At 39.7% G+C, this 23,636-nt stretch overlaps 2 protein-coding genes across 8 annotated transcripts; one reads left to right on the top strand and one right to left on the bottom strand.

Moving 5' to 3' along the window:
• On the top strand, positions 1 to 18,431 carry ttc3 (tetratricopeptide repeat domain 3). 4 transcript variants are annotated; one of them, XM_029518629.1, is made up of 46 exons: positions 1 to 99; positions 1,403 to 1,476; positions 1,579 to 1,612; positions 1,822 to 1,981; positions 2,085 to 2,166; positions 2,544 to 2,597; positions 3,137 to 3,269; positions 3,444 to 3,529; positions 3,697 to 3,791; positions 4,006 to 4,068; positions 4,458 to 4,512; positions 4,943 to 5,105; positions 5,471 to 5,498; positions 5,604 to 5,640; positions 5,851 to 5,881; positions 6,083 to 6,143; positions 6,812 to 6,899; positions 7,307 to 7,459; positions 7,855 to 7,935; positions 8,257 to 8,366; positions 8,456 to 8,582; positions 8,831 to 8,953; positions 9,049 to 9,150; positions 9,266 to 9,358; positions 9,453 to 9,517; positions 10,074 to 10,210; positions 10,349 to 10,669; positions 10,869 to 11,144; positions 11,238 to 11,281; positions 12,220 to 12,273; positions 12,363 to 12,442; positions 12,528 to 12,683; positions 13,168 to 13,747; positions 13,826 to 13,894; positions 14,075 to 14,224; positions 14,318 to 14,457; positions 14,551 to 14,619; positions 14,705 to 14,801; positions 15,061 to 15,164; positions 15,249 to 15,333; positions 15,747 to 15,839; positions 16,068 to 16,249; positions 16,464 to 16,578; positions 16,850 to 16,981; positions 17,760 to 17,852; positions 18,158 to 18,431. In XM_029518629.1, exons 2-46 carry the CDS (start codon positions 1,414 to 1,416, stop codon positions 18,266 to 18,268), a joined length of 5,175 nt encoding a protein of 1,724 aa, XP_029374489.1. In that variant the 5' UTR covers positions 1 to 99; positions 1,403 to 1,413; the 3' UTR covers positions 18,269 to 18,431. The 4 variants fall into 4 exon arrangements, with proteins under 4 accessions (XP_029374489.1, XP_029374491.1, XP_029374492.1 ...); XM_029518631.1 differs by having other exon boundaries at positions 59 to 192; XM_029518632.1 differs by lacking the exon at positions 1 to 99 and adding an exon at positions 231 to 256.
• Positions 17,996 to 23,514, bottom strand: vps26c (VPS26 endosomal protein sorting factor C). 4 transcript variants are annotated; one of them, XM_029518635.1, is made up of 8 exons: positions 22,420 to 23,514; positions 21,514 to 21,657; positions 20,932 to 21,081; positions 20,311 to 20,391; positions 19,810 to 19,884; positions 19,565 to 19,715; positions 19,338 to 19,490; positions 17,996 to 18,828 (listed from the first exon to the last, which is right to left on the bottom strand). In XM_029518635.1, exons 1-8 carry the CDS (start codon positions 22,474 to 22,476, stop codon positions 18,746 to 18,748), a joined length of 894 nt encoding a protein of 297 aa, XP_029374495.1. In that variant the 5' UTR covers positions 22,477 to 23,514; the 3' UTR covers positions 17,996 to 18,745. The 4 variants fall into 4 exon arrangements, with proteins under 4 accessions (XP_029374495.1, XP_029374497.1, XP_029374496.1 ...); XM_029518637.1 differs by lacking the exon at positions 21,514 to 21,657; XM_029518636.1 differs by lacking the exon at positions 20,311 to 20,391.
• Positions 23,515 to 23,636: the final 122 nt, after the last annotated feature.

Consider the following 23,636-nt stretch of genomic DNA (forward strand, 5'->3'; position numbering starts at 1 on the left):
TAAACACTGACGGCATCACCCCAGTCCGGACTTCCGCACATTACTATGAAGAGGACGAGCAGCCTCAGCCCAGAAAACGCTGATAATCTGTGACACGGCGTGAGTTTTTCCTCATCGTCGTCCATTTCTGTCACGTTTGAAGCCCTGAGCCGGCTCACACCGCCACGGGCCGAGGTCCGCTGCTGAAACAAAGTAGGAGCAGAGAGTCATGGCGCTGTTCAAAAGCCACAGAACCTGTGCCACGTAGTGTGGAAATGTGAGAAATACAGGCAGTGTGTCCGACATGATGTGTCCGACAGACAGTCGGGTGGCTCTCCGACGACAGGACTTATATGTGTTAACTTTTGTCGGGCTGCGTTTTAATGCTACGAGTATTAGCAGCTATGCTAAGATGCTAACGTCGTCGTACCTTCACACTCTGATCGGTTTGTTTAGACGAGCGGCACTTTGAGATACTTGGAGAGGACACGGATAACACTATTAACTCCATCACGCCGTCCTGTGGCGTTCACAGTTGAGTTGTATTCGTGTTATCGGCCATCCCTTCGGTCAAACCTGAGTCGTGCGTAAGATCCACCAGTCAAACAAACCCGGTGTGTTTCCGACGAAGCACGCGGGCTCGGAGCGAGTTTAAAAGAGAGCCATTCATATTTTTTTTCATACAATATTCAACATAACAGTATAGATCGATATTAAAGATATTTAAAAAAAGGGGGGGGACATGTAGGCGGAACTTAAATAAGGATACCACATAGGGTGTGTTCATGAAATGTGTCATTAACTGTTTCTGTTTTTTTAAATGCTAAATCAATGTATGTGTGGGAAACAATTGTTTGTTGTATTATCTATCTGTCCATATTTTTATATATATTTATTTGTCTTGCATCCTTCGGGGGGAAAAAGATATGAAATGATCAGGAAACGTGCAGCTTGGTTGAGGGTGGAGTCTCCGTTTAACATTTCCTTTGACTTTGTTCACACAGGTGTCATTGCTGGAAAGGGAAAACAGGCACTCACTTCACTAAGACACTGTTTTCACAATTTTTCACAAGGGCAAAAAGCTGCGAAATAGCTCTTATTTTGCTGTTTTGTGATGGAGTACTCACGTTTCCAGGAACTCACGTTTCCAGAATTACAGCTTTGTAATGTAAAAAACAGAACACCTTCCCAAGACTTTGATAGTTTTTTATAGATGTAACATCTTTCCTCGTAGTATTACACAATCGGTTATGGTGGTTTGGTGTCTAACAGTAATCAGCAAACAGTAACAACTGTGGTCTGTTTATTTGTTTTCGAATGGTACCTCAGTGCTGACCTTTCAAATCAGTGTGTCATCACACAGATGCATGATATTTCTTGCATGTAAATGGATTTTTCGTGATTTACACAAACTCTCTTACAGAGTTGGACAAAATGTCGGGTTCCGATTCTGATGCTGACTGTTGCTGGGAAGACTCCAGGCACCGGTCACATGTAGTGAGTTGTCAATGAATACTCAAAACTGTTATTAAATATTGGGCCACTTGTTGATTTCTGTGTGTCACTGAACCTGCCTTTTTTTCCCTTTTGGCCACTCAGAGATATGACACAGTTATTGCGCTCCGACCATCAGGTAAGGAACAATTGAGTCATAAAAGGTTTATGTGAAATTGTAAAGAAACCACAGTGAAATGCAACTAAGCAAGTAAATAAATAAATAAAAAGAGAAAATAATAGGCCATGTTATAATATTTGCAGTTTTAAAAATGATAAAATCTGCTGCTCTCAGCTGGTTGAAACCAAGTATGTTTTAGCTATGTTTTTTCTTCTCTCTCTCTTTAGAGGAGGTATATGATCAATGGCTAAAAATCAGTGCTGACACCAAAAGAGAAGCTGGACAGCGGATGAAAATTTGTGCCTTCTGGCTTCCCATTCTGCTGCAGCCTGACGTCTCCAGCACTACTGCTAATTGGGCAGTAGAAATAGGTCTGATCAAGTTCAAGTAAGTACAATTATGATCTTAATCAGTCGTAGCCTCCCAATTAATAACACCTGCATCTTTAATGCTTCGAGTGCTAAAGGAGGTTGTAATTTCTCACTTTTAGGAACAGTGACAATATAAGTATGAAGCAGCTGCACAAGATAGAAATATTAGAAGCCATCCTCAGAGCCATGGAGAGAGGAAGTGTAAGTTGACGATGTAGTGATTCAATCTAAAGTATTTGATATTGTGTTGTTAAATTTACAGGCTGGCTATCAACCGATCAATATTGTAAATCAGTTTGTTGTAGTTTGGCTTTATTGTAAACATTTTTACTCTTTGACTGCAAGAGACAAATAACTCAAGTATTTTTGTTGTACTTTTTACTTTATTGAGAAAACAAATGGGCAGTTCATTATGTTCAACAATGAAGCATTTTGATCAATCAATTCTGCTGAGCACATCTTGGGATTTTCAGTACAATACTGGAAAACCCGAAACTTTCAGTGTGCTAGCTGTTGTAGATATTGATGCAGTTAACATTTTACAATTTTTGAGCTAAACTGCGTTTTCTTTGTTTCAGGTGGAAAGGAACCAAACAAAGCATATTTTCTCATTAAGCAACATGTTTAACTTGGTAAGTCTTACTGAGGGGCATTGACAGTGCAGGTGGTTGAGTGGTTGGTGCACATCCCATGTTATTGCAGCTCTCTCCTTCCGTTTCTTGTCCACCTCTCTGCCACTTAGTAGTCGCAATAAAGGGTAGGGTCCACCCTGGACAGGTCGCCAGTCCATCGCAGGGCCGACAGACAGAGACAAACAACTACAAACAATCACACTCAGCTCTACAGAGAATTTAGAGTCACCAATTAACCCAAACATGATGTCTTTGGACTGTGGGAGGAAACCCATGCAGGCACAGGGCGACCATGCTAACTCTGCACAGGAAGGCCCCAGGCCAGGAATTGAATCCGCAACCTTCTTCCCCTGTCAATATTCACCATGTTTAAAAAACTATTACAAATTATAATAATACGTGGATTTAAAATTGCAATGCATCAAAACTTCAGACCTCCCAAAACATCATGAAGGTGACTCAATACCAATGTGCATTAGTAAATACACATAGTAAAAGTGTTTTTGCTTTGACTTTTGTGTGACTCTGCCATTCCCCAGCGGTCTCACGGGGTGTTGGATGATGCACTTCGCTGGTTGGAGCGAACAGGAGAACCTGCTATTCGCAGCTGTGTCATGGAGCTCGGTCATGCACACACCTGCTACACAGCTCTGCATCTCATCTTCACTGAGTGTAAGACGGAGTCACAGCACAGTTCACACAGACCGTTTGCCAGTGCTTACCTGATGGATACATTTTCTGTTTCTTGTAGTCCACAATAATTCATCTGAAGAGAATTTCTTTAAAATTTGTGAATTTGTAAAAAAAATTGTGTAACACACACACTCTTCTTTTGCTTTCTATCAGTTGCAAAGTATGTTCAGGACATGGGATCCAAACTGGAGAAGACAATGAAGGCACTGATGGCTCAACCATCCCAATATCACATAGAAGTAAGACACAACAGCATGTAGCTGATGTAACCTGTATGCATCAGTTTGTTGAGTGCAGACAAAAAACTTACTGTTGTTCGTGGATCAAAATTAAAATGAACATATAAAAAAAAAAAAATTTACGTGTCCCTAAACATTTAAGTATATTTGTCTTGTTTCTCATTAAGAAATGTGAAGAAATGAAGAAAAAAGGAAATGAAAAATTCAGTGAACAACGGTATGAAGAAGCTGTGAAGTTTTATTCCAAAGCCATAAAATATTGGTAAGCAACATTTTATTATTTCTTAAGACCTGTTTTCTCATGAACATTAAAATTAAATCTGAATTGACTCTGACAATTTTTTTTATTCTTTTGTAACCTCTGAGATACTTTAAATGAAATTTCAAACTTCACCATAATGATCATTCCCAGTTTTACAGTATACAAATTTGTGAATTTGTGCAGTCAAACTAACATTTCTTTCTTCTCTATGCAGGCCTGACAACCACTTAATTTATGGAAACAGAGCCCTTTGCTATATCAAATGTGAGATGTGGCTGTAAGTGCCTCTAATTCTGATAATATTATTAGTAATATAGTAGTGAAAGAATCAACTTATCCATTTTATCTATTTACATTGCAGTTTGCTCTTGTCTGCATTGGGTGATATTCACATAAAAAAAAAAAAGACCATTCACATTTTTATTTTTTTGCATCAAGAAAATGTTACAATCTTAAATGTATAAAGTATACGTAAAGTTTTTACATTGTGCCTCTTTGTGTCATAAACCCTCAAGGCTAAGCTAATGCCTGTTGATAAATGCTCACTGATGAATATAAGTCATGCACAAGAACAGGAGGGACTTTTTTAGTTTTTAATGGTGGCGGTCATCAAGGGCCCAAGGTTTAAGAAATGTTTAATACAAATCAAAATGTTTGATTTTGCAGAAAAGCAGTTGGCGATGGAAAACGTGCCATGCTGATAAAGCCAGTCTGGGCAAAGGTACTTATCATTGTCTGCTCATCGTGTTAGTTGTGCATTTGAGGAGATAAAATCAGGCTGATCTGAGATAAGTTAGGGATATCTAAGTAAAGCAGCAGTATCAGTACTGGTGCTGAGAGCTACACTTTTCTAGAGGCCTGAAAATTTGACTGCTGTTCAGTCAACGTGTATTGTACATGAATTGTAACACTGTTAAATACCCCTGTAAAATAATATTTTATTTTTATGAAAATAACAGGGTTGTTATTGAAGTGAACGTGCTTTAAGACAGACCATTAATAGTACATTGATAAACTCAGATGTCACAAATAGAAACTATACAAATACACTCTATATGCATGTGATTAATGAACAATGTTACTGTAATGTCTGTCACTGATAAGCAAATAATAGTTTTGAACTAAGAGTTTGATGCATGGTTTGTTTGCAGGGTCACTACCGCTACTGTGATGCTTTGTTCTCGATGGGAGCAGTCAGGAAGGCTATTGATGCCAACAAGTCGGCTCAGATTCTGTGTAAAAATGACAATGAAGGACTCAAAGATCTGGAACAACAATTCTTCAAATTCACATCTTCCATGGCAGATCCCAAAGGTATTTTCCTTACTCTCTTGAACTCCAAATAAAAAAAAATATGATAATAATAATAAATTGCATAAAAGATTTTCATTAAAATGCCCCCAAATGTAATGTTTCCACAATGTTTCTACTCTCATGGGTGTCCACGTCCTCAGTTATATTCAGCTGAAAAATCATGGGAAAATGGCAGTTTGGGGAAAAACTATAAACTATTTATTATTTACAGAATTTACATTTTTAGAATTTGAAGTGAAAAGTAAGCAGGGTATGCATTTTGAGAAAAGCAAGGTCATCAAAATAATAACGTGTACATGTTTAAGTTTACCTGCCTGCTGAAATCCTCACTCACTGAGACACAAGTTTTTGTGCTTTGCTTTTAGCGGCACAGCCAACGAGTAAGAACAAAAGGTATGTGTGTGCTACCTATTAAAAGAAAACCAAACAAACCTGTGAACCAATAGTTGTTGCCAAAGAGGCTCTGTTGCGCTCATGTGATACGCCATGTGTTTTCAGGGTTGGTCTCGACACAAAAAAAATGCCGCAGAACAAGGTAAGTCAAAACTGTCCTTGTTGCGCTTCCTGAAGATTAATTAATCAGATAGCAGCCGTATTAGCAACGAAAGACTTCTAGAAATTACAAAAAGGAGATTAACCAATATCTTATCTATATTATTTTACTCATGATCGGTGAGAGGTCTGATTAATAAAGCAGTTCATGAGTTTATGAATGTGAAGTTTATTAGAATTTGTGTGCTGACAGGTGCCAGAAGATAAAATGCAGAACCAACCAGGTGAGTTAGTTTTTTTTTAACTACTAATGCCTCCCATTATTACGTGTTGTGTGTATGACCTGGGTTCAGCTCCGTGGTGGCTCTGGATCAGTTGCGTTAGTTGTGCCTTTTGAGTACATGCCGACTTCTGTCTCCGTATCTGTCATGTATATATGTTCTAAGGAGTGATGCATTTCTTCACGATTCATATTCTCTCCACAGTGAAAAATGAACGGATTGCACAGATGAAGGAGCGCACTAAAGACCCTAAACCCATGAAAAGGTGAGAGGAAGTCATTTTAACTTAACCAGTTTTCATACAGGGTTTAAATTCAACATTCAAGAGTCTTAAGTTGTCATTATGAACAAGCATAACGAAATTTTTAACACTCTCAGCATAAAGAAGGCACACATAAATAACACGAAAATTTTGAAATAACATAATGTAACATAAAACACTTATGTGAGGTAGTGTGGAGATAAAGTGCAATCAGTATGAATAATTTGTTTATGATTATTCTAACTTTTATCATTTAAGAACAAATTGTGTGCTCAGAAAAAGCTGAGCTCATGGTAGATATGGAGAAATAGGGCAGATGCCAACATGCCAAAGCATTCCAGATGTTCTGTGTTCAGGCATCTTAATGCTGGCAGCTATAGCAGATACTCAACACCTCCAGTGCAGTTACACATATGAATGCACAGATCTTGAGGAAAGGAAAGTTAGAGTTACTTGTTGTAGATCTTTTTACTCCACTAAAATAAAATTGTGCTCAGTTGAGAGAGACAAGTTTGACATTCGTGTGTGTTTATTGGACACAGCGGTTCAAACTGGGGCTTTTCCTCCATTGTTTCAACCACAAAAGGGAATTGTCGCTCTTTTGTTCAGTTGTTCTACGGTATGGATGTTTCTATGAATTTAAGGCTGATTTAAAAATTCTGTGCTTCCAGTGAGTTTTCAAACGATGGAAAAGCAGAGCACACAGCCACAACAAAGAAGAAGGAAAGAAAGAACAGAGATATCCAGTCTGAAAATGACGTAAGAATGTGCTCACCTATCAAATAATGCAATTGCATAATTTTTCCTTGGGAACCCTCTTTGTGTCACTTTACTGATATTTTGTCATCCATCTTCATTTATTAGACTATAAAAGCCTTTCCAGTGCACGGAAATAAATAAAAACAGAAATAAAAATGTCCGATAAGCACAACTCTGGAGACACACCTAGGATTACAAAGCCAGAAGCACTGACTCACTAAGGCTATGGTTCGTCCTACATACCAAAAGAGTTACTCTCACACGTTGTTAAAACCCTGTGTTATTGGTTTGTATTTTTAGAGCATTGCCTAGCAGAGCATGTGAATATTCGAGATATTACAGCTTTTAAGTCGTGATGGTTTCAGTGAATTAAATGGCTGACCTACAACTATGCTTCCCCTCTTCAGAACAAGAAAGTGTCAGATAATAAAGCAGCTGTGTGTAGAGAGCTGCGATCTCTGGTGCAGGATGCACATACTGCTCTGGCCGACCTCCGAAGCCGCAATGCAGAGCAGGCCTTCAGCCAGGCCCTGGCCCTGTTGGAAACCACCACACCCAAGGTGATTATGCCTCATACGCAACACAGGGTCATTCTTGAGGAGCTCAGTGCCATTGGATGACTCATGAGTCAGCTTTGTGGAATTGGGTGTTAAAGTTTGCCATCTCTGTACGGTCTACAATATTACTTGATGTGTGTGTATATTTACATATATCCATATAAATACATCACTGGTCTATATAAATGTATATCAGTCAGGGGACTTTTGAATCCATCAAAACTTGTTATAAACCTGAGACTGTATGTTTCATTTGTGAGTGATCCAATTTGTTGTTCTCTTCAGTTATGTTACTTATGTGTCAACATTTATATATCTTGTGTTAAATGATCTGCTGTTTGTTTGTTGTGTGAGATGTTAACACTTAAAAATGTTTTGTTTTCCTTTCACTTCTTCAGGAGCTTGGTCTTTCCACAGTTGACTTGCTGTTGTTGTTGTACGGCCGTGTTTCCACCCTGACAGAAATAGGCCAGTCTGAGGTAATTTCTGGAAAAGCAACAGAAGTTAGTTATGACTACTAACAATAAATTATTCATTATTTTTGTTTTCACTCTATAGAACAATTTGTTTTAACAAAAATGAGGATAGTCCTGATACATTTTTATAAATGCAGGTCTTATTTCTTTTGTATTAGGTATCCATTGGTAAAACAATGATGCTGTACTCATATTTAATTTCACGTTTGTGGTTTTATGCTTTAAATCCAGGTGTTATCAGATGGATTGGATAAGTTATTAATTTAAATGTAATACAACACAAAAAGTAATGCAATCATTGCATGTGTTTGTTTTGTAAAACAGGAGCTTTCAGAAGCACAAAAACTTATAGAGAAGATGAAATCATTTGAGGAGAGGACATTTCAGTGTCTGGTTTACTATGCTGCCGGGAGGTTGTATCTCAAAGAGAACAGGTACAGTTCAGTCTTAGCAGTCGTGTTGCTGATTCATTTCTTTTTGTAGTCTCAAACTTAAAATCATGCATCGTGCTTTTTTCCCTCAGGTTTGCAGTTGCTCTGGAGCAATTTTCAGATTCCCTCCAGATGGTCAAGAATCAAATAACACCTGGTAAACTCACCTGGCCCTTAACAAAAGAGATTGTCAAAGAAACACAACTTGACAATTTCAAGGTATGTTGTCAGTGTAGGTCTGTTCATTTCTTACAAACAACTTTACATAGTGCTTTAACATGCAGTCTTTTACGTTATCTTTTTCTCCCTATACATTTTAATTATTAAAATCTAATGAGAATGGAAGTAAAATTACATATTAGATTTATGTTTTGAAGTTCACCTCATATATTTGTCAAAGATTACAGTTTGCGATTCGGGAGTATAAAATACAAGGCTTATCCTCAGTTTTTCTTTTTTCTTTTAAGGAAATTCTGGAGTGTGCTATAGAGTTTTGCAAATTTCCTCCTAATCCTGATGCAATTTGTCGTCTCAACAAATGCCACAGCTCTTTGAAAACTGAAATCTACTTAACTGACCCGGATTTTAAGGTAAGTTGCAGCAGTTAACCCCAGCCAGACAGCGCCTTGGTGTCCAAAAACAAATTATACAAATTCATTTTAACTGTATGTGCGTCTTTAAACAGGGCTTCATTAAAATATGCTGCTGTCAGAGCTGCACAGTTGAATACCACATCATGTGTTGGAAGACCCTAAAGACATCAAACTTCTTTGAAAAGAATGAAAAGGTACACTGAAGGCACAGCATTCTTAAAAGATGACTCGCTCTGTTTTTCTGGGCTGGATGTTAATCGCTGTTCCCAGTCTAATCCTGTTTACCTTTGGTTTATTTTTATCTGGAAGGATTTCTTGCAAGAGCCATGTTTGACTCCTGACTGTGTCGGCCAAATCTGTAGCATCAAAATCTATGGTCCAACAGGTCTTGTGAAATGCAAGGTGAGATGGTTCTCTGAAGTTTAAGAGACATTTAAGCTTCACTGTGTGCAGTAAAGCTAGAACTGATGTTGAGCTGATTTCTCTCTCGTTTCAGTTTGAAGCTTCCATCCCCAAAGCACAGACCCCTAAGAAGCCAAAGCTGAATCAGAAATGTACAAGGTGAGGCTGCAGTCCAATACAGTTCATGCTACTGACTCGCAGTGAGTAAAAATGTATTTTTATTGGGAACACCTCGAAACTTGCCCAATGAATTAGTGAAGGTTCTGGTTAGGGCTGTACATGTATTTATCCCGAGCTGTTTGGTAAGAATACATGTGTGTACCCAACATACTGAAAATATTACCATGCCATAGCACAGTGGAACTACTCGCCACTCTTCATTTCCTCCAGATGATGGAACATTATCACAAAGCCCCATGTGTTGTTGTCGAGCCATCCTGGCAACCTTGATTAGCATGTAGCACACACCAGCCTCACTGAGCTTGAGCTACATGAGTTAACTAATCTAACTAATGACCCAGTCTAATGTCAGTCAAGACGAGCCACACAGAGTCATCTGGCAACTTGCTTGTTCTTCAATGTAGAAAATTTCTACATTGAAGAATTAAGCATGTGAGGAAGATTTTAAGTTTATTTCAACTTGCAGCCGAAGAGGTTTTATCACTAATTATGACTGACTGGTATTTTTCCCAAATAACCTCCTTTTTTATTTTAGTCTGAAGAAGTTAAAGTCAAAGGAGGCACGCCGGCTCAAGAGGAAGCAGCATAAGCAGTCCTTTCAAGATAAACAGGATATCAGCGATGAGAATCTGCAGCAGAAAGAAACGTCTGCATCTCAGAGTGAACAGAAAGGTACTGTTTCTGTCATAGTTATCCAGCCTGTCTTAAGTGCTTTGTCTGGATTCTCAGCCTGAAGAGATCTTTTAAACAGTGAACTCAAAGTCAGGGGGACTGAAATCTGTATATTGCTGTTCCCTTTGTTGCTGTCAGCCTGGTTGGTGTACAGGGATCGAGTTCTGCTGCAGATCAGCCAGAACATGGAGCTACTGAGAGAGGAGACGAACCTGCATGTGTCTGTCCTGATTACCAATCTGAGGCCCTGGCTGGAGCTGGACTCCACTAGGGGTAACCAGCTAGCAGAGAAGGTGCTAAACTGGGAGCGGGAGCAGCTCAAGTCACTTGGCCAGGCTGTTGAACTTCTGCTTGAGAGGAAGAACCGAGTTTGGGCTCGTGTACTGATCCAGTTGCTCAGTAGCTGTCTGGATATAAATTCCAAACTCAACAAATGGGCATGCAGGCTCAACGATGCAGGTCAGCAGTCATCATCTCATTGAAAATGCCTGTGCAATTTATTTATTTATTTATATTTAATTTTTTTTTTGTGACCAACCTCAGTGTTATAAGATGCAGTGAAAACTGGAGGGTACACCTGTGAGATTAAACTGTGTGGTCAGGTGTAAAGATTCATGAGAGGTCGGGAAGTCTGACCATTTGCTCTCTCCCCCTGTAGGTCTGAACGCAGCCAAATTGTTTGTTGAACGTTACGCAGGAGACTTGGAGCAGCTGGACCTGGCTCCTCTACTCAACTTTGGCCCGTTGCAGGAAATGATTATAGAGAAGCTTGGTACAAAGCCGGAGCTTTTTTCAGGCCTTGGCTTGAGTGTGACTGATTACCTAAAACAGGCCTCACCACATGACATGAGACTCTTCATCTGGACTATGGAGGAGCATAGAGATGACTATCTCTCCTGCCATTCTATACTGGATCAATATTTTGATATGATGGGTATGGATGTTTACTTTCATTTGATGGCCTGGCCATTTCCTGCTGGTGTTTGCCCCGAGTTAATGATTGAACTAACAATTTTGTGTTTTTCAGATGGGCAATTTTCAGTCTTAAAAAAGTCAGATGAAAATGAAAATGTAAGTGTTTAGCCCTCTAAGAGCATTTTATCATTGTTTAGAATAGTTTACAATTTACAGGTAATAAGAATAACTTGGAAATGCCCTTGTTTACTGCCTTTCTAATAGTTTGATAATAAATTCTCACATTTCTAGTGTAAAATAAAAATCTCCAACAATTAGGAAGCTGTGGGGTAGCATTAAGACAAGACACAGAGGGACATGGCAAGGACAGTGTAACTACAGGTCCTCAAAAGTCTTAATACGTCTTAAATTGAGATCCCTCAAACATCTACAAACATCTATATTTTATCTTAGCTACCACAGTTATACTGTTATGTATGGGCTTGTTGTCAGGAGATGTGATACAAAGGGATCGGTCAAAAATTTCACACTCTTGCTCAGTGCAGTACATCTGTAAAGAATCTTTTATTTAATCACTCAATAATTAGATTGTCATGATGAAAGCAAAAATATTTAGTGCGTAACTGCATATCCCATTACCTGGAGACTAATGTTGCTGACCACCAAACACTACACTTGGTTAGTCTTAGTTAGTATTTATGCCATTTAACTCAGTCTAGGTCAACGTATTTGAGTAATTATATTTCAAGGCATTATTGCATCACTACAGCAGCTGGGCAGTTTTACTAAAAGTGATTATATATGCCAGTTCTCGGTCCTAATAGGTTACAGGTCAGACAATATTTTGACTACTCTTTTTTCCCATAAAAAATCTATGAAATTCAATTTAACCCCATAACATTACTCCAAATACATCATAACTATATAAAATCTCATCTATTTAAACAATGTAAAAAAACTAAAAAATGGGGTGCTTGGCAGGTTAAAAAAAATATATATCATTATGAAACAGCAAATTAGATTTTGCTGCATAACTGAATAAGCACATTTCCAAAATTTCCTTCAAAGTTCAGTGTCATTTGTTTTCTTTCCAGAATTCTCCTATGAAGGGTAAAAGTAGAGGTCGGAAAAAGAAACAGAATCAAAAGGTAGGACGTTAAACTGGTCACTGTTGCTTGAAAAGAGCATATGGTTCTGTAATGTGAGTCTGTAACGTCTCCTCTTCTCTTCTGCTCAGGGCGTTTTTGTTTTGTCTGGGATGAGAGGTCCAACGCCGAGAGACGAGTGGGAACAAGACATTTTTGAAGATGATTCTTTGTAAGCTGGCTTCTCCACACTTATACACTCATTGTATTGTACCTCTAATTTTAACTTTTGATAACAGTGAGCTTTCTGTCAACAGATCATTCCTTCACCCTGTTGATTCATTCAGTGTACCCAGTCACCTTCGAGACCAAGTGGCAGATTTTGAGGACCAATACAACAGCAGCAGACACAGAAGTCGATATAAAAAGATTTTGGACAACAACCCTGATCCAACAAAAGAGAGTTTGTATGAGTAAGTAACAACATTTAGCAGTGAGCCGTGATACAGGTAGCAGGTAGCTCATCAGGCTGATTTTGTCCAGGGGCACCTGGTGGACCAAAGACTAGTGTGTGAAAAAACTGGATGACTAAGTTTTCTACAGCTACATGTATGTGTATCAAATCTTAGAATGATTCACCGCTGTGTTGGCCTGGACTGATTTGTACACAGTCATCAGTCACTAGAATGTGTATACTTCCTACTTTGATGTATAGCATTTGAAATTTAATAACCCACTGCAATACAGTCATGTGACACTTAGAAGTTTCAAGTGTGTCTTTCTTGAGGTTGAAGGACAATAAAAAAAAAATTATAAAAAGGTTTAGAAGAGAAATAAAGAAAAAAAGACTTAATTGCAACATGTAGAATTCTGCTACTCATATTACAACATAATTAGGTGCCTTGTAAATATTGTCTCATTTTAAGTTGAATATTTTATTATCTTTTACTGCGGCAGCTACTTTGCCCAGATCTTGGAGGAGCATGGACCCCTTGTTGCCGAAGACCCGCTACTAGTGGGCGAACTTGAAAACTTCCCCCATATGGCTCAGCTGAAAATCCAAGAAGCAGGCGGCTTCGAGTCCTTCCTCCTGGAGTCCCTTCGATTCATAAAGATGGGGAGGTCTATTGGCCTGGCTAAGCATGCTGTTTCCCTGCAGCAGGGAGAGCATGGAGCCAGCCTGGATGACCTGGACATCATTCTGGATCCTGACACAAACTTTCCCTCTCCTGATTTGTATGAAGCACCTATCACAAACTATGCAAACTATGTGGACACTTTTCCACCTACACAGACTGAGGCCTATCACATTTTCCCAAATCCTTATCAGTTTCCCTGCCAGCCAGTTATTGCTTCTGCAGAGTTTCCATCCTCTAATTGGAGTAACGATGATGGTGAACTAGGCCCTTACGTTCCAAATAATGAGTATTTGCTGTGGGATGAACTTGTCTATGAGTCTGATGAGGGAGTTTTTGGAGGATGTGCCACTTCATTCACAACTGAGGAAAACATTTTCAAGAAACATGCAGCAGCACAGGTTTGTAACAAAACATTTTCTACATAAACTATATGTAAATGCGTGATCGATTGTAACTTTAAATTGCCATTTTCTCAGACATGTCCAGAGACCATGAGCAGTGTAGCAGTGAACACTGAGTTTCATGAACGTTTTGAAAGCTGCCAGGTGAGCCAAGTGCCTTCATGCATCTCTAACTGTTGTACCTCTAACACACACACACGCACACAACAACTTTTTAACCCAGACTTTAAAAAGTTTTAAAGTGAAATCGGTGGCTTTCAAGAATCTGTTACTCAGCAGATTTTGATTCCCCCATGACCCTTGCATCCCTCTGCGTTTGTCCAGGGTGACATGAACAAAAAGGAGAAAGACAACAGGAAGTTGGAGCAGCAGATTGTGGAAATGATAGGCGGCTGCGACAGAGTCAACTTGAAGCACAAAGAAGACATCGACTCCCTCGAGGAAGACATACACAAAATCAATGTCAACATCCAAGTAGGTCCATAACCAGTCCATTTACAGCAGATTTATAAAAGGTGAGCTGACTCTAAATGAGGTGTCGGTTGTTGGTGGTTTTCTCCTGTCAAGGTGACCAACAAAGAGCTGGCGTTGTTCCACCAGAAGCTGGAGGAGGAGGTGAAGAAAGACCAGAAGGAGAAGAAAGCCAACCAGGAAACGCTGAAGTCCCTCAAGCTGGAGATCGAAGGGCTGGTGGAGGAGCAGGGGAGGTAAGACTGTAGTCACTGAGGAAGGATCACCTGGACACTTTTAATTTTGCGTCTGGTGTAATATATTTGTAAATCTTTTTTCCGTATACATAGTCTGGTCCGAAACATCAGAGAGAAGAAAGCCAGCTATGACACAAAATTTAGGGATTTCTTAGAGCTGGGGTGAGTAGTGAGAGAGAGCGCTGATAACGAAGCAAAAACGAAAACCATGCTTGATTTTGCGTTGACTTCTGCCTTGTTCATTTAGCAACCAGTCAGCAGCTGAAAAAATGAGTCTGGAGGACGAGATCAAGCACTGCAGGGACTTATTTGCCTCGGCTACCAGGAGGTCTCACAATGCTCAGGTAAGTTCTACATCTGGGCCATCTTGAAAGAGTTGCATTTAATACGTTTGTCTCATTTTAAACTATATATATTTTTGGAAGTAATATCGCTCACAAGCCAAAAGAGTTGTCATTGTTTGCATTGCATTGCATTGTTTGGATAAATAAAGTACATGTATCTACATCATTTGACCACACTTTGCCTTTAAAACAGCACTAGTTGTTCTTAGAAAGACATGAAAAACCGTGAATTTGAACTGTGATTGGTTTGCTCCTGCAGTTGTCAGTCATGGAGAGTGGCCGGGATCAGGGTCTGTACAGCCTGTACAGAGAACTGGCAGACGCCAAGTCTCTGCTGACCAAACTGGATGAAGCAGTACAGAAGTAAGAGGCTCAGTCCTGTAACAGGGTGAACTAAGACGGTCCAGATGGTATCAGATTTATGTGCAATTTCCTTCATCTTTACAGATTCCGAAACCAAGACCTGGAAATAACTAGAAACAGCTGCAGAGCCAACGTCCAGGAAATTGAAAAGAAAATCTCCACTGCTGAGGTACATGAGTGCGTTACCAAAAGGCTTTTCAGTGAGAATGAATTCCCAGTGTGTCCCTGTCCAAGGAGCCAGAGAGCACCGCTGAATTTTTTTCAACTGATGCAGCACAAATGCCGAACAGAAGGCCCAGTTTAACAGAAGTGCCATTTTCAGATAAAGCTTCTTTCTATACTATTTAGAAAGTGCTTGAACACATTTTAATTTTGGTATGAACGCTAAATGTACTTAATCAGAAAGTAGGATTGATTTGTGCAACAACAGTGTCACTTGTGACTATACTCCAGAAGTTCATGTCTGCAACAGTACAAACAGTGAGCCTAACCACAGTGTGATTATTTACCGTGCTTCATTCTTTTTAAGAATATCAGTAAAAAACATGACCTATTAAGGTCTTTGTTCTGTATGGTCCACAGACGCAGTACCAGGAACAGATTGATCAAGCAAAGTTGAGGTGTGAGATGCCTCCAGTCAACATCAACAACCAGCCTAAAGCTCCAGCACCAACAGTAAGATGTCTCAGCAGATGAACGCCACTTTAATTTCTCTCTAACAAATACCTCGACTGATGTGTTTCTAGACATGACGCCATGTTCATAGTCGCATTCAACTTCATGTCAGTGGTTTAAGATTTAGACTGCAGATGTCATTTTAACGCACCAGCTAAGTGAATAGAAGCAGCTGATACGTGCTACTAATTCATGTGAACTTCTCCCTGGTCTGTGTGAATTTTGCAGCTCTCTGCGCCAGCCAGAGCACCGTCTTCAGTGCAGCCACCACACAGAACTCCCCCACTCATCCATGAGTCTGCAGCTGAGCCACAGGCTGCCTCAGCTCAGACACAACACAAACCTCCACCCATCACGGTGTTCGACAAGTCCATGGAGCGCCTGTCCGCCATCTTCCCTGACTATACAAAGTAACACAAATTTTAAACATGCAAGGGTGCAACCACTTCTCAAAAAGTTTAGGCTTGGTCTTTTTATAAGAAATTCAAAAAATTATCATTTCCAATTTTTTGACTCACAAATATTGATATTGGAAGTTAAGGTAAACGTCACAGCACTGGGCGTTTTCACTTGGAGAACAAATGTAGGTAATCAAATCTGTAAACTGTGCGTGTGTTTGTTCAGGTCAGACTTAATGAGGTTCGTTCAGGAGTTTCGCTCATCAAGTGGTGGAAGCCTTGGCAACATGGCATTGCAGGATGTGGTCAGTGGAGTGACCCAACGGATCCTGGACCATCAGGTAGGTGTGGTTCTGTCAAAGTTTTTGCCTGAATCCTTAAAAGGCCACCGCTGACTAATTAGGCCAGATTAACCACCAGTTTCTTCATTAAATTAAGCAAGGCATTGACACACAGAACTGAGACGTCTACTGTACCTGAATGAAGACACGCCTTCATTTTCTGCCAATTTTCTGCCAATTTTACAGCTCGTCTGAGCTCCTCAATTATAACCTACAGTGACACTGTTGATTGTCAGAAGCTTGACAGCTAAATGTTATTCTTGTCTTTCAGGAGAAGCTTAATGCTGTCAGATCCAGCGTTGTGGGACGCAGAAGTCCAGCTCAGTGTCCAACTCCACCTTTGGTGAACCCAGTTCCAGTCTGGCAGCCAGTTGTATCCCAGAGACCCACACATCCCAACGCAGTAAGTCCCAAATCCTCCCACAGGACAAAACTCACTGGAATTCATTCAAAGGGTATGACTTGAAGCAGCAGGAAATGTTAACTGACATGAATCTGCAGAAAACAGTCGATCATGACTCTGGAGGAGAATTACACATTTTAACACTTTAACAATGTGATAAACCTGCTGTCTGTGCCTCTCTAGGCTGCTAGTTGTGTGCATTTATAAGACAACCAGCCACTTCAAGAAGCATTTCATGTAGATGCAAAATTCCCAAATCTAATATTTCCCATTACAATTAAGCATAGTCCAACTTGGTAATTCCAAATTTTAATCATAGGTCAGTGTTACACAACATCAACAGAACAGGCATCAACAATATTAAGATTTAAAAATACAGAAAATTACAGCAAACAAAAAAAAGCAGTGTAAGCTTTATCATAAATGGCACTTGGGAAGTGATTAAAAAGAAGTATCCAAAAAAAAAAAAAAAAACAACTAGCCATTTAGCTTTGGACAACATTTGGTGGTTTGTATGGTAACATGCTAACTATTCCTGATAAATTCAAAGCATAAAGTACAGCTGAGGACAACAGGAACATCATCAGGTTCGTTTTAGGTTTTTGGTCCTGAACCGAAGTATTGAATGAATTAAAGGTTTGACCTGATGTTGGTGTTTGAATTAAACTAAACAGGTCACTCTTCATCCTGAGGGAAACATGAAGCATGTTGGCAGATTTTTCAAAAATCATTTCACCCTCCTTACGCTGACACAAAGCGCTGTGTATCTTAACTGCAGATCAACATGGAGGATCCCTGCATCATCTGCCACGATGACATGAGTCCAGATGATATGTGCGTGCTGGAGTGCAGACACAGCTTCCACAATGAGGTGGGTAAGAACAGGCATTTGAATGGGCTGTCAAGGGAGGAATCTATCAATTCATCTACATCATCAGAAACAAACAACTAAGGCTCAACCAAGAATAATAGCAACAGTAAAAGTACTGATTTTAAGCTGTCAAATTCAAACGCCATTATTTTTTGTTGACTTTTTTTTTTAAACATTTGTCTTTGCTTTTTTTTTTTTTGAAGTCATAATATCCAACATTATATCTTATTCCTGTGAGGAGAATCTGTGTGTGGATGGCAACTGCAGCTGGTCTTATGTGCTGCTTTCGTTCTGTTTGTGTTCAGTGTATAAGGTCGTGGCTGAAGGAGCAGAGCACCTGCCCTACCTGCAGAGACCACGCCCTGCTCCCTGATGATTTCCCTGTGCTGCCTGGAAGAAGGCGACAGGCCCCTTAATATCTCAACCCTGATCCTCATATTCTTTATCATTCAAAAGTCTGCTTTTATGTTGTTTAATTTTTCTTAATGGAAATCTTTTTTTTAAGTATCATTTAATTGTTGGTGTGCAAGGAGATGCTGATTTATGGCCTGAAGAAATAAAAACTCATGTTTGATCTGATTTTTATCAGATGGTCAAAGTTAAATCTCTGAAAGCAGAAGCAGTTTTTAGTGACACATCAAAGATCATTATAGTCTACACGAATGTGACACTCTTACCCTATTATACATATGTGAAGGCAAATCTGAAATCTGACTGGGCTCTTTAAGTCACGTGATTCTCTCTCCGGGCCTTTTTGCATTTTCCAGGTTAGGAGCTGGTGCATGAAGCAGAACACCAGTCCAGATTTCCACAGAACTAGAGCAGGATCATCAGCAGTTACGCTTGTTGTGTAAAGGGTTAAAGTCAGCAGACCTGCAGGGTGAGAATAAGGTTCAGACTCTGTTGAGCTTCAGCGGGAAGTTCTCTGTGATCAGATGATCATCGTGAAGCACGATCACAATGTTGACTTCAAACTCTGAAGAACAGAAGCAAACAAAAGGAGGTTATGTGCTGACCATTATTCAACTGGCACCATTAGCTATAGTCTGCTGGTGCCCTGTTATAGTCTTTGCAGGTAAAGTTTGTTCCCATACAATAAGATAGTCATCTCAAAATTCTTCTGAGGATCCAATATTTATATATTATGACCATGAAATGGACTCAGGGAGACAAATGACAGTTACCCTTTAAGTGCCAACATTACTAATGGAGCTCTAAGCAGCAATGTACAGCTGCAAAAAGTCCATTATCATTCATTCTTTGCCAAATGTCACAGTACATTCTGAAATGTGCTTTGAAATATAATGGCATAATTCCTTTCACTAATTCCTGACCTTTATAGACAACCTGTTTCATCAAGCTTCCCTGATTCACCAGTACTGAAATAACGGCGTTGCAGCTCAGGGGGAATAAGGCACGCCATGAAAAGAACTGCAGAAAGGAATAAATGAAAACATTTCAAACAAAGTGGAAGGTTTTACTGACCAACTTTAAAGTTGGTGGTCTCCAGTGTGGGGCAGGTGAACAGTCTGGGGAAGACCATGTAGATGGGAATAGAGAGGCCGTGGCAGACATCTCCTTCACCTATCTGGATGTTCTGGATCTCTGTGGCATCTCTGGCGTAGCCTTCAGCACAACCTGCACACAGCTGACATTTAAAAAACCTGCAGCGCCTTGGCTGGAAATGGGTGGTTCCAGTCGCACAAACTCACCACAGGTCTCTACGCGCACAAGCTGCAGTTCAATGCTCTTGATGGGAACATCTGAGTTCTCCACCACCACCTCTCCAGTCAGTGGCTGGCTGATCACACAATTGGTGGCATCTAAATGGCCCCTAATTAGGAACTTTGGCAGTGAACTCCTCTGAAGGGAGAAAGGGAGTTTTTCCTCTCAGTACATCTGTAAGAAATACAAAATCATGGCAATAGCAACAAAACAGGAAGCGATATGTTCTCACCTCACGCGTGTTCTGCAAAGTGTCTGGAGTGATGGTGAAGGTGACTGGATTTGGGGCAACTTTAGCTTTCTGTGGCTGAAAATCAAACAGAGGAACAGATTTTTAACATTTCAACACTACAGAAGATTTGACAGTTGTCTGTGTCATCAAGGTTTTTTTTTTTCTTCATTTGTACAAAAAACCTGGAGTGAGTGACTTCTTTTTCTTTTTTTTTTGGAACTACATCTGCTCTCAAATACAGCCAGAAAGACAGTGAGGTTTGGCAGACACACCAGAAGCCTTCACTATAATGTGGTCTCAGTAACCAGGACATTTCAACCCTTTTGAGTGAAAGGTTCGCCTATAATAATAAGTCTGAGTTCATTTAAGCCAAATCCAGCACTTCCTTTGTTACTGTACACTAATTAACTACTATTTTGAGAAAAAAGACAAACAAAAAAGCTGTCTCAACTACTTATTTACACTATCACTGTTTATTTGAATCACATATGTTTCACTCACCTGACAGTGGACAATGAACTCACAGTTCCGGCTCAAGTCTTTGGCCAGCAGGGAGCGCTTCATGTCACAGCGGAGAGTGTACTGATGGGAAGACACAAACAGGGCCATTTAAACAGAAGAAATTAATTTCTGAGCATCAGCTCTATATTATATACCTCTGTACATGAGTCTTTCGTCATACATCTTTATATGTATGTATCTTTCACAATAATTCAACCATAATACAAACAAAAGGTTCCTTCACTCCGAACCTGTTCACTTCTATTTTGCCATTTAGTTTGGTTCTTCTGAGTTCATGTGAAAGCTGCTTGTGTAGAATTTGATGACCAATGTTAAACTGTGACAGTGGGGATGAATTTGTATTAAATGTACACGCAGAGCCACAACTGTTAAGTAAACAATGTTTTCTTCTAGTTTGTCGCCTTTTATGTGCTTTCCTGATATGTTTAAAGGTGTGTGAAGCTTGAATCCACACAGTGCAAAGAGAGAAAGGCAGCATTGAAATTAAGTGTCCTAAGCTAATGTCAGAGTAGAAAATGGTTATCTGTAGCTATCCATGATAACCAATGTCCACTTACAGTCTCCACAAGTAAATCCAATGAAACAGAAACTCAAACTCACCTGAATGTTGACAAAGACACCATGGTAAGTCTCATACAGCACTTTGTTGGTTTTTGCAAGCAGAGGGAATTCAAAAGGGATCTCAGTTTTGCCTCCTGGGATCTTTCCTGCCTTGGCCACTTCAATGTTACTGCTAATCAGCTGAATGGGCTGGAAAATGTGATGGGAATGTCTGATTAATATTCATAACAATACACTGTTTAGTTAATGGACTAAGAGAATCTTTAGTTAAACTAGTTATCATTTGTATCCGAGAGGTAAATACTTTATTGCCCTTCAATAATACATTTGCCACAAATTATGAGTAGATGGCTGGAGACCTCTTCACCTTCCCTTGGCTTTATAAGGCTGAAATTTAATTATCTTAAAAATACATTACCCTAACTAATTCTGTATTTCTGTATTTGCTAATAAAAAGTTTTGTTTTTTTTTGAGGGGTGGGGTGGGGGGGGGGGGGTGTATAATTGTGTGTGCTTTTATACAAATCAGTTTTTATACAATGGAAACTTGTCACATCTGAAATGAGAGACTTTTTGCCATTCTTGTCATGGTTTACATGCCAAATACTCATCAAAATTGTACCTTGACAGAGTTGTAGAATGCCTCAAAGACGCCAACGCTCTTGGAGCTAAGCTGCAGGTTCACCAATCCCTCCATGCTCAGAGAGATGCCGTGGTGCTGCAGCGTCTCCTTACACACCAGCACGATGACCCCAGCCACCACTTCCTACACACAAACACACACTCCTGAGGTACTGGTCACTGCTGTAAATGCCCAGGTTTCACAGCCCTCATAATAGATTCATTCTTTACTTCCCCAATTTGATCACAGATGAGGTTGAAGGTCACTGCTGCAGAAACCCAAGAAGCATTTGTTACATTTGAACCCCATTTCCATCACCTTCACCACAATGCCTTGGTAAATCCCAGATCAACTAACATATGCCAAGTATCTAAATGAATCTGAGAGCATGCCTGATGTCAAAATCAAATCAGTTTAATTTATATAACAGTTACATTGAGGCACTTTAGGCAGAGATATGGAGAAAGAACAGGAACAGAAGAGAAGATGCCATACAAACAAAAAATACAAACCAAACAGACAGAAAACACACGACTGATGCGACCTGGTATTTCTAAATATTAGCAGTAGGGGAGAAGAATCGGTGACAATGGGAAGTGAGCTGTAGGGTGTAATGTTTGTGATACAGATGTGAAAAGGGGAGAAACTGTCATTTTTCCTCCACTTTCCGAAATGAAAAAAAAACTGTAAGAGTGAGTGGGAACAGAGAGACCGGGATGTGTGTTAGCTCATCAGCTGGTCAGGTGCTCACATGACACCGACTCCTCACAAAGCCACTAGTCAGTTATTTAGTTACAGTAGGTACACTGCTTTGGCGACACACACAAACAAACACAAACACACAAACAGACCGGTGACCGTGCTAGCTAACCGGAGCACAGGAGCGGTTAGTGTTAGCTGACTTACCCCTTCATGATAAACTTTGTTTGCTCTTTTCAGTCTTATGTCCAAAGTGACGCTCATATCTGACAGTGACACCTCAGACAGACATTTAAACAACTGCTGTAAGGCCTTGGTTTTCGCTAATCTAGTAAAAAAGGGTCTTTATTCCTTAAATATCTGCCAAACTAGCTTCTTTTCTTCAGCTGCAGGCAGCGTCAACACAACGTCCGGTCTGGTTGTTTCAGAATAAAAGCGGCATGTCAGCTTCCCTTCCTTTCCGATGCAATTCCTTCAAAGTAAGAGCGTACTTTCTGCAAATGAAACGCGAAGCAAGAGCAGCATACTTCACAAACTGGAGCAAAAAACAATCCACCAGTCGCTACGATTTAGCCTTAAAGAATCAGTGTCCCGTACAAATCAGTGCATTTCAGCTTGATGCACAGACGTAATGTTGTGTTGCTAGTTTGTCTGTGCAGCAGCTGAAATGTTATTGAATCTCTAAAAGGGAAAAGGATGCAAACAACACGCACTGTAGTGTGAAAAAATAATGAAATGTGCCATATTGTGTAACTGAGCTGAAAAAGACCATTCAAACTACATCATATCGTGAATTTCCTTTTTAATATAATTGACATAAATTGTCTCGTTAGATAGCATTTGTTGTATAACGGTGATATCTTGAAGCTTCAGTGTTCACAGTCACAATATTTGTATTTTAGTTGTTCAATATTATATTTTACATATATGTGGTAATCTCCATGTATTCATAGGGTGCTCTGATTATCACAAGCACAAAAAATTTCTTGTCAAGTTAAATTAAAGATTCTTAATTAAGTAGCAACCGGTTTGTCATGATGTTTCCGCTCTGTCTCTGAAAGTAAAAGATCACCTGTGTTTTACCAGATACAGCCACCTGCAGTCAGATCAACTGGCAGTGTTGCCACAACATGGGCTGACGTCTGAAAGCAGTGGAGCTGCAGGCTGAATGCATTGTCCTTCAAATGGCTTGGCTCGTTTTCATTTACTGTCAGCACTCACAGCGAGGCATCATGTATAAAGGTTAATATCAATATCACAATACAAATGTATTCAAAACCTGCCTCATGTAAAGGCAGTCATTTAAAACCTATTTAAAAAAAACAAAACAAAAACAAATCAAATCCTGATGCAACATGGCCTTAGAGGATCATGCTGTCCTTCTACTGGATTAGTAGTTATCTTCCAATGTTCACTGAGTCAAA

This window comes from Echeneis naucrates, chromosome 14 (assembly GCF_900963305.1).
Source record: "Echeneis naucrates chromosome 14, fEcheNa1.1, whole genome shotgun sequence".
NCBI classification, from domain to species: Eukaryota; Metazoa; Chordata; class Actinopteri; order Carangiformes; family Echeneidae; genus Echeneis; species Echeneis naucrates.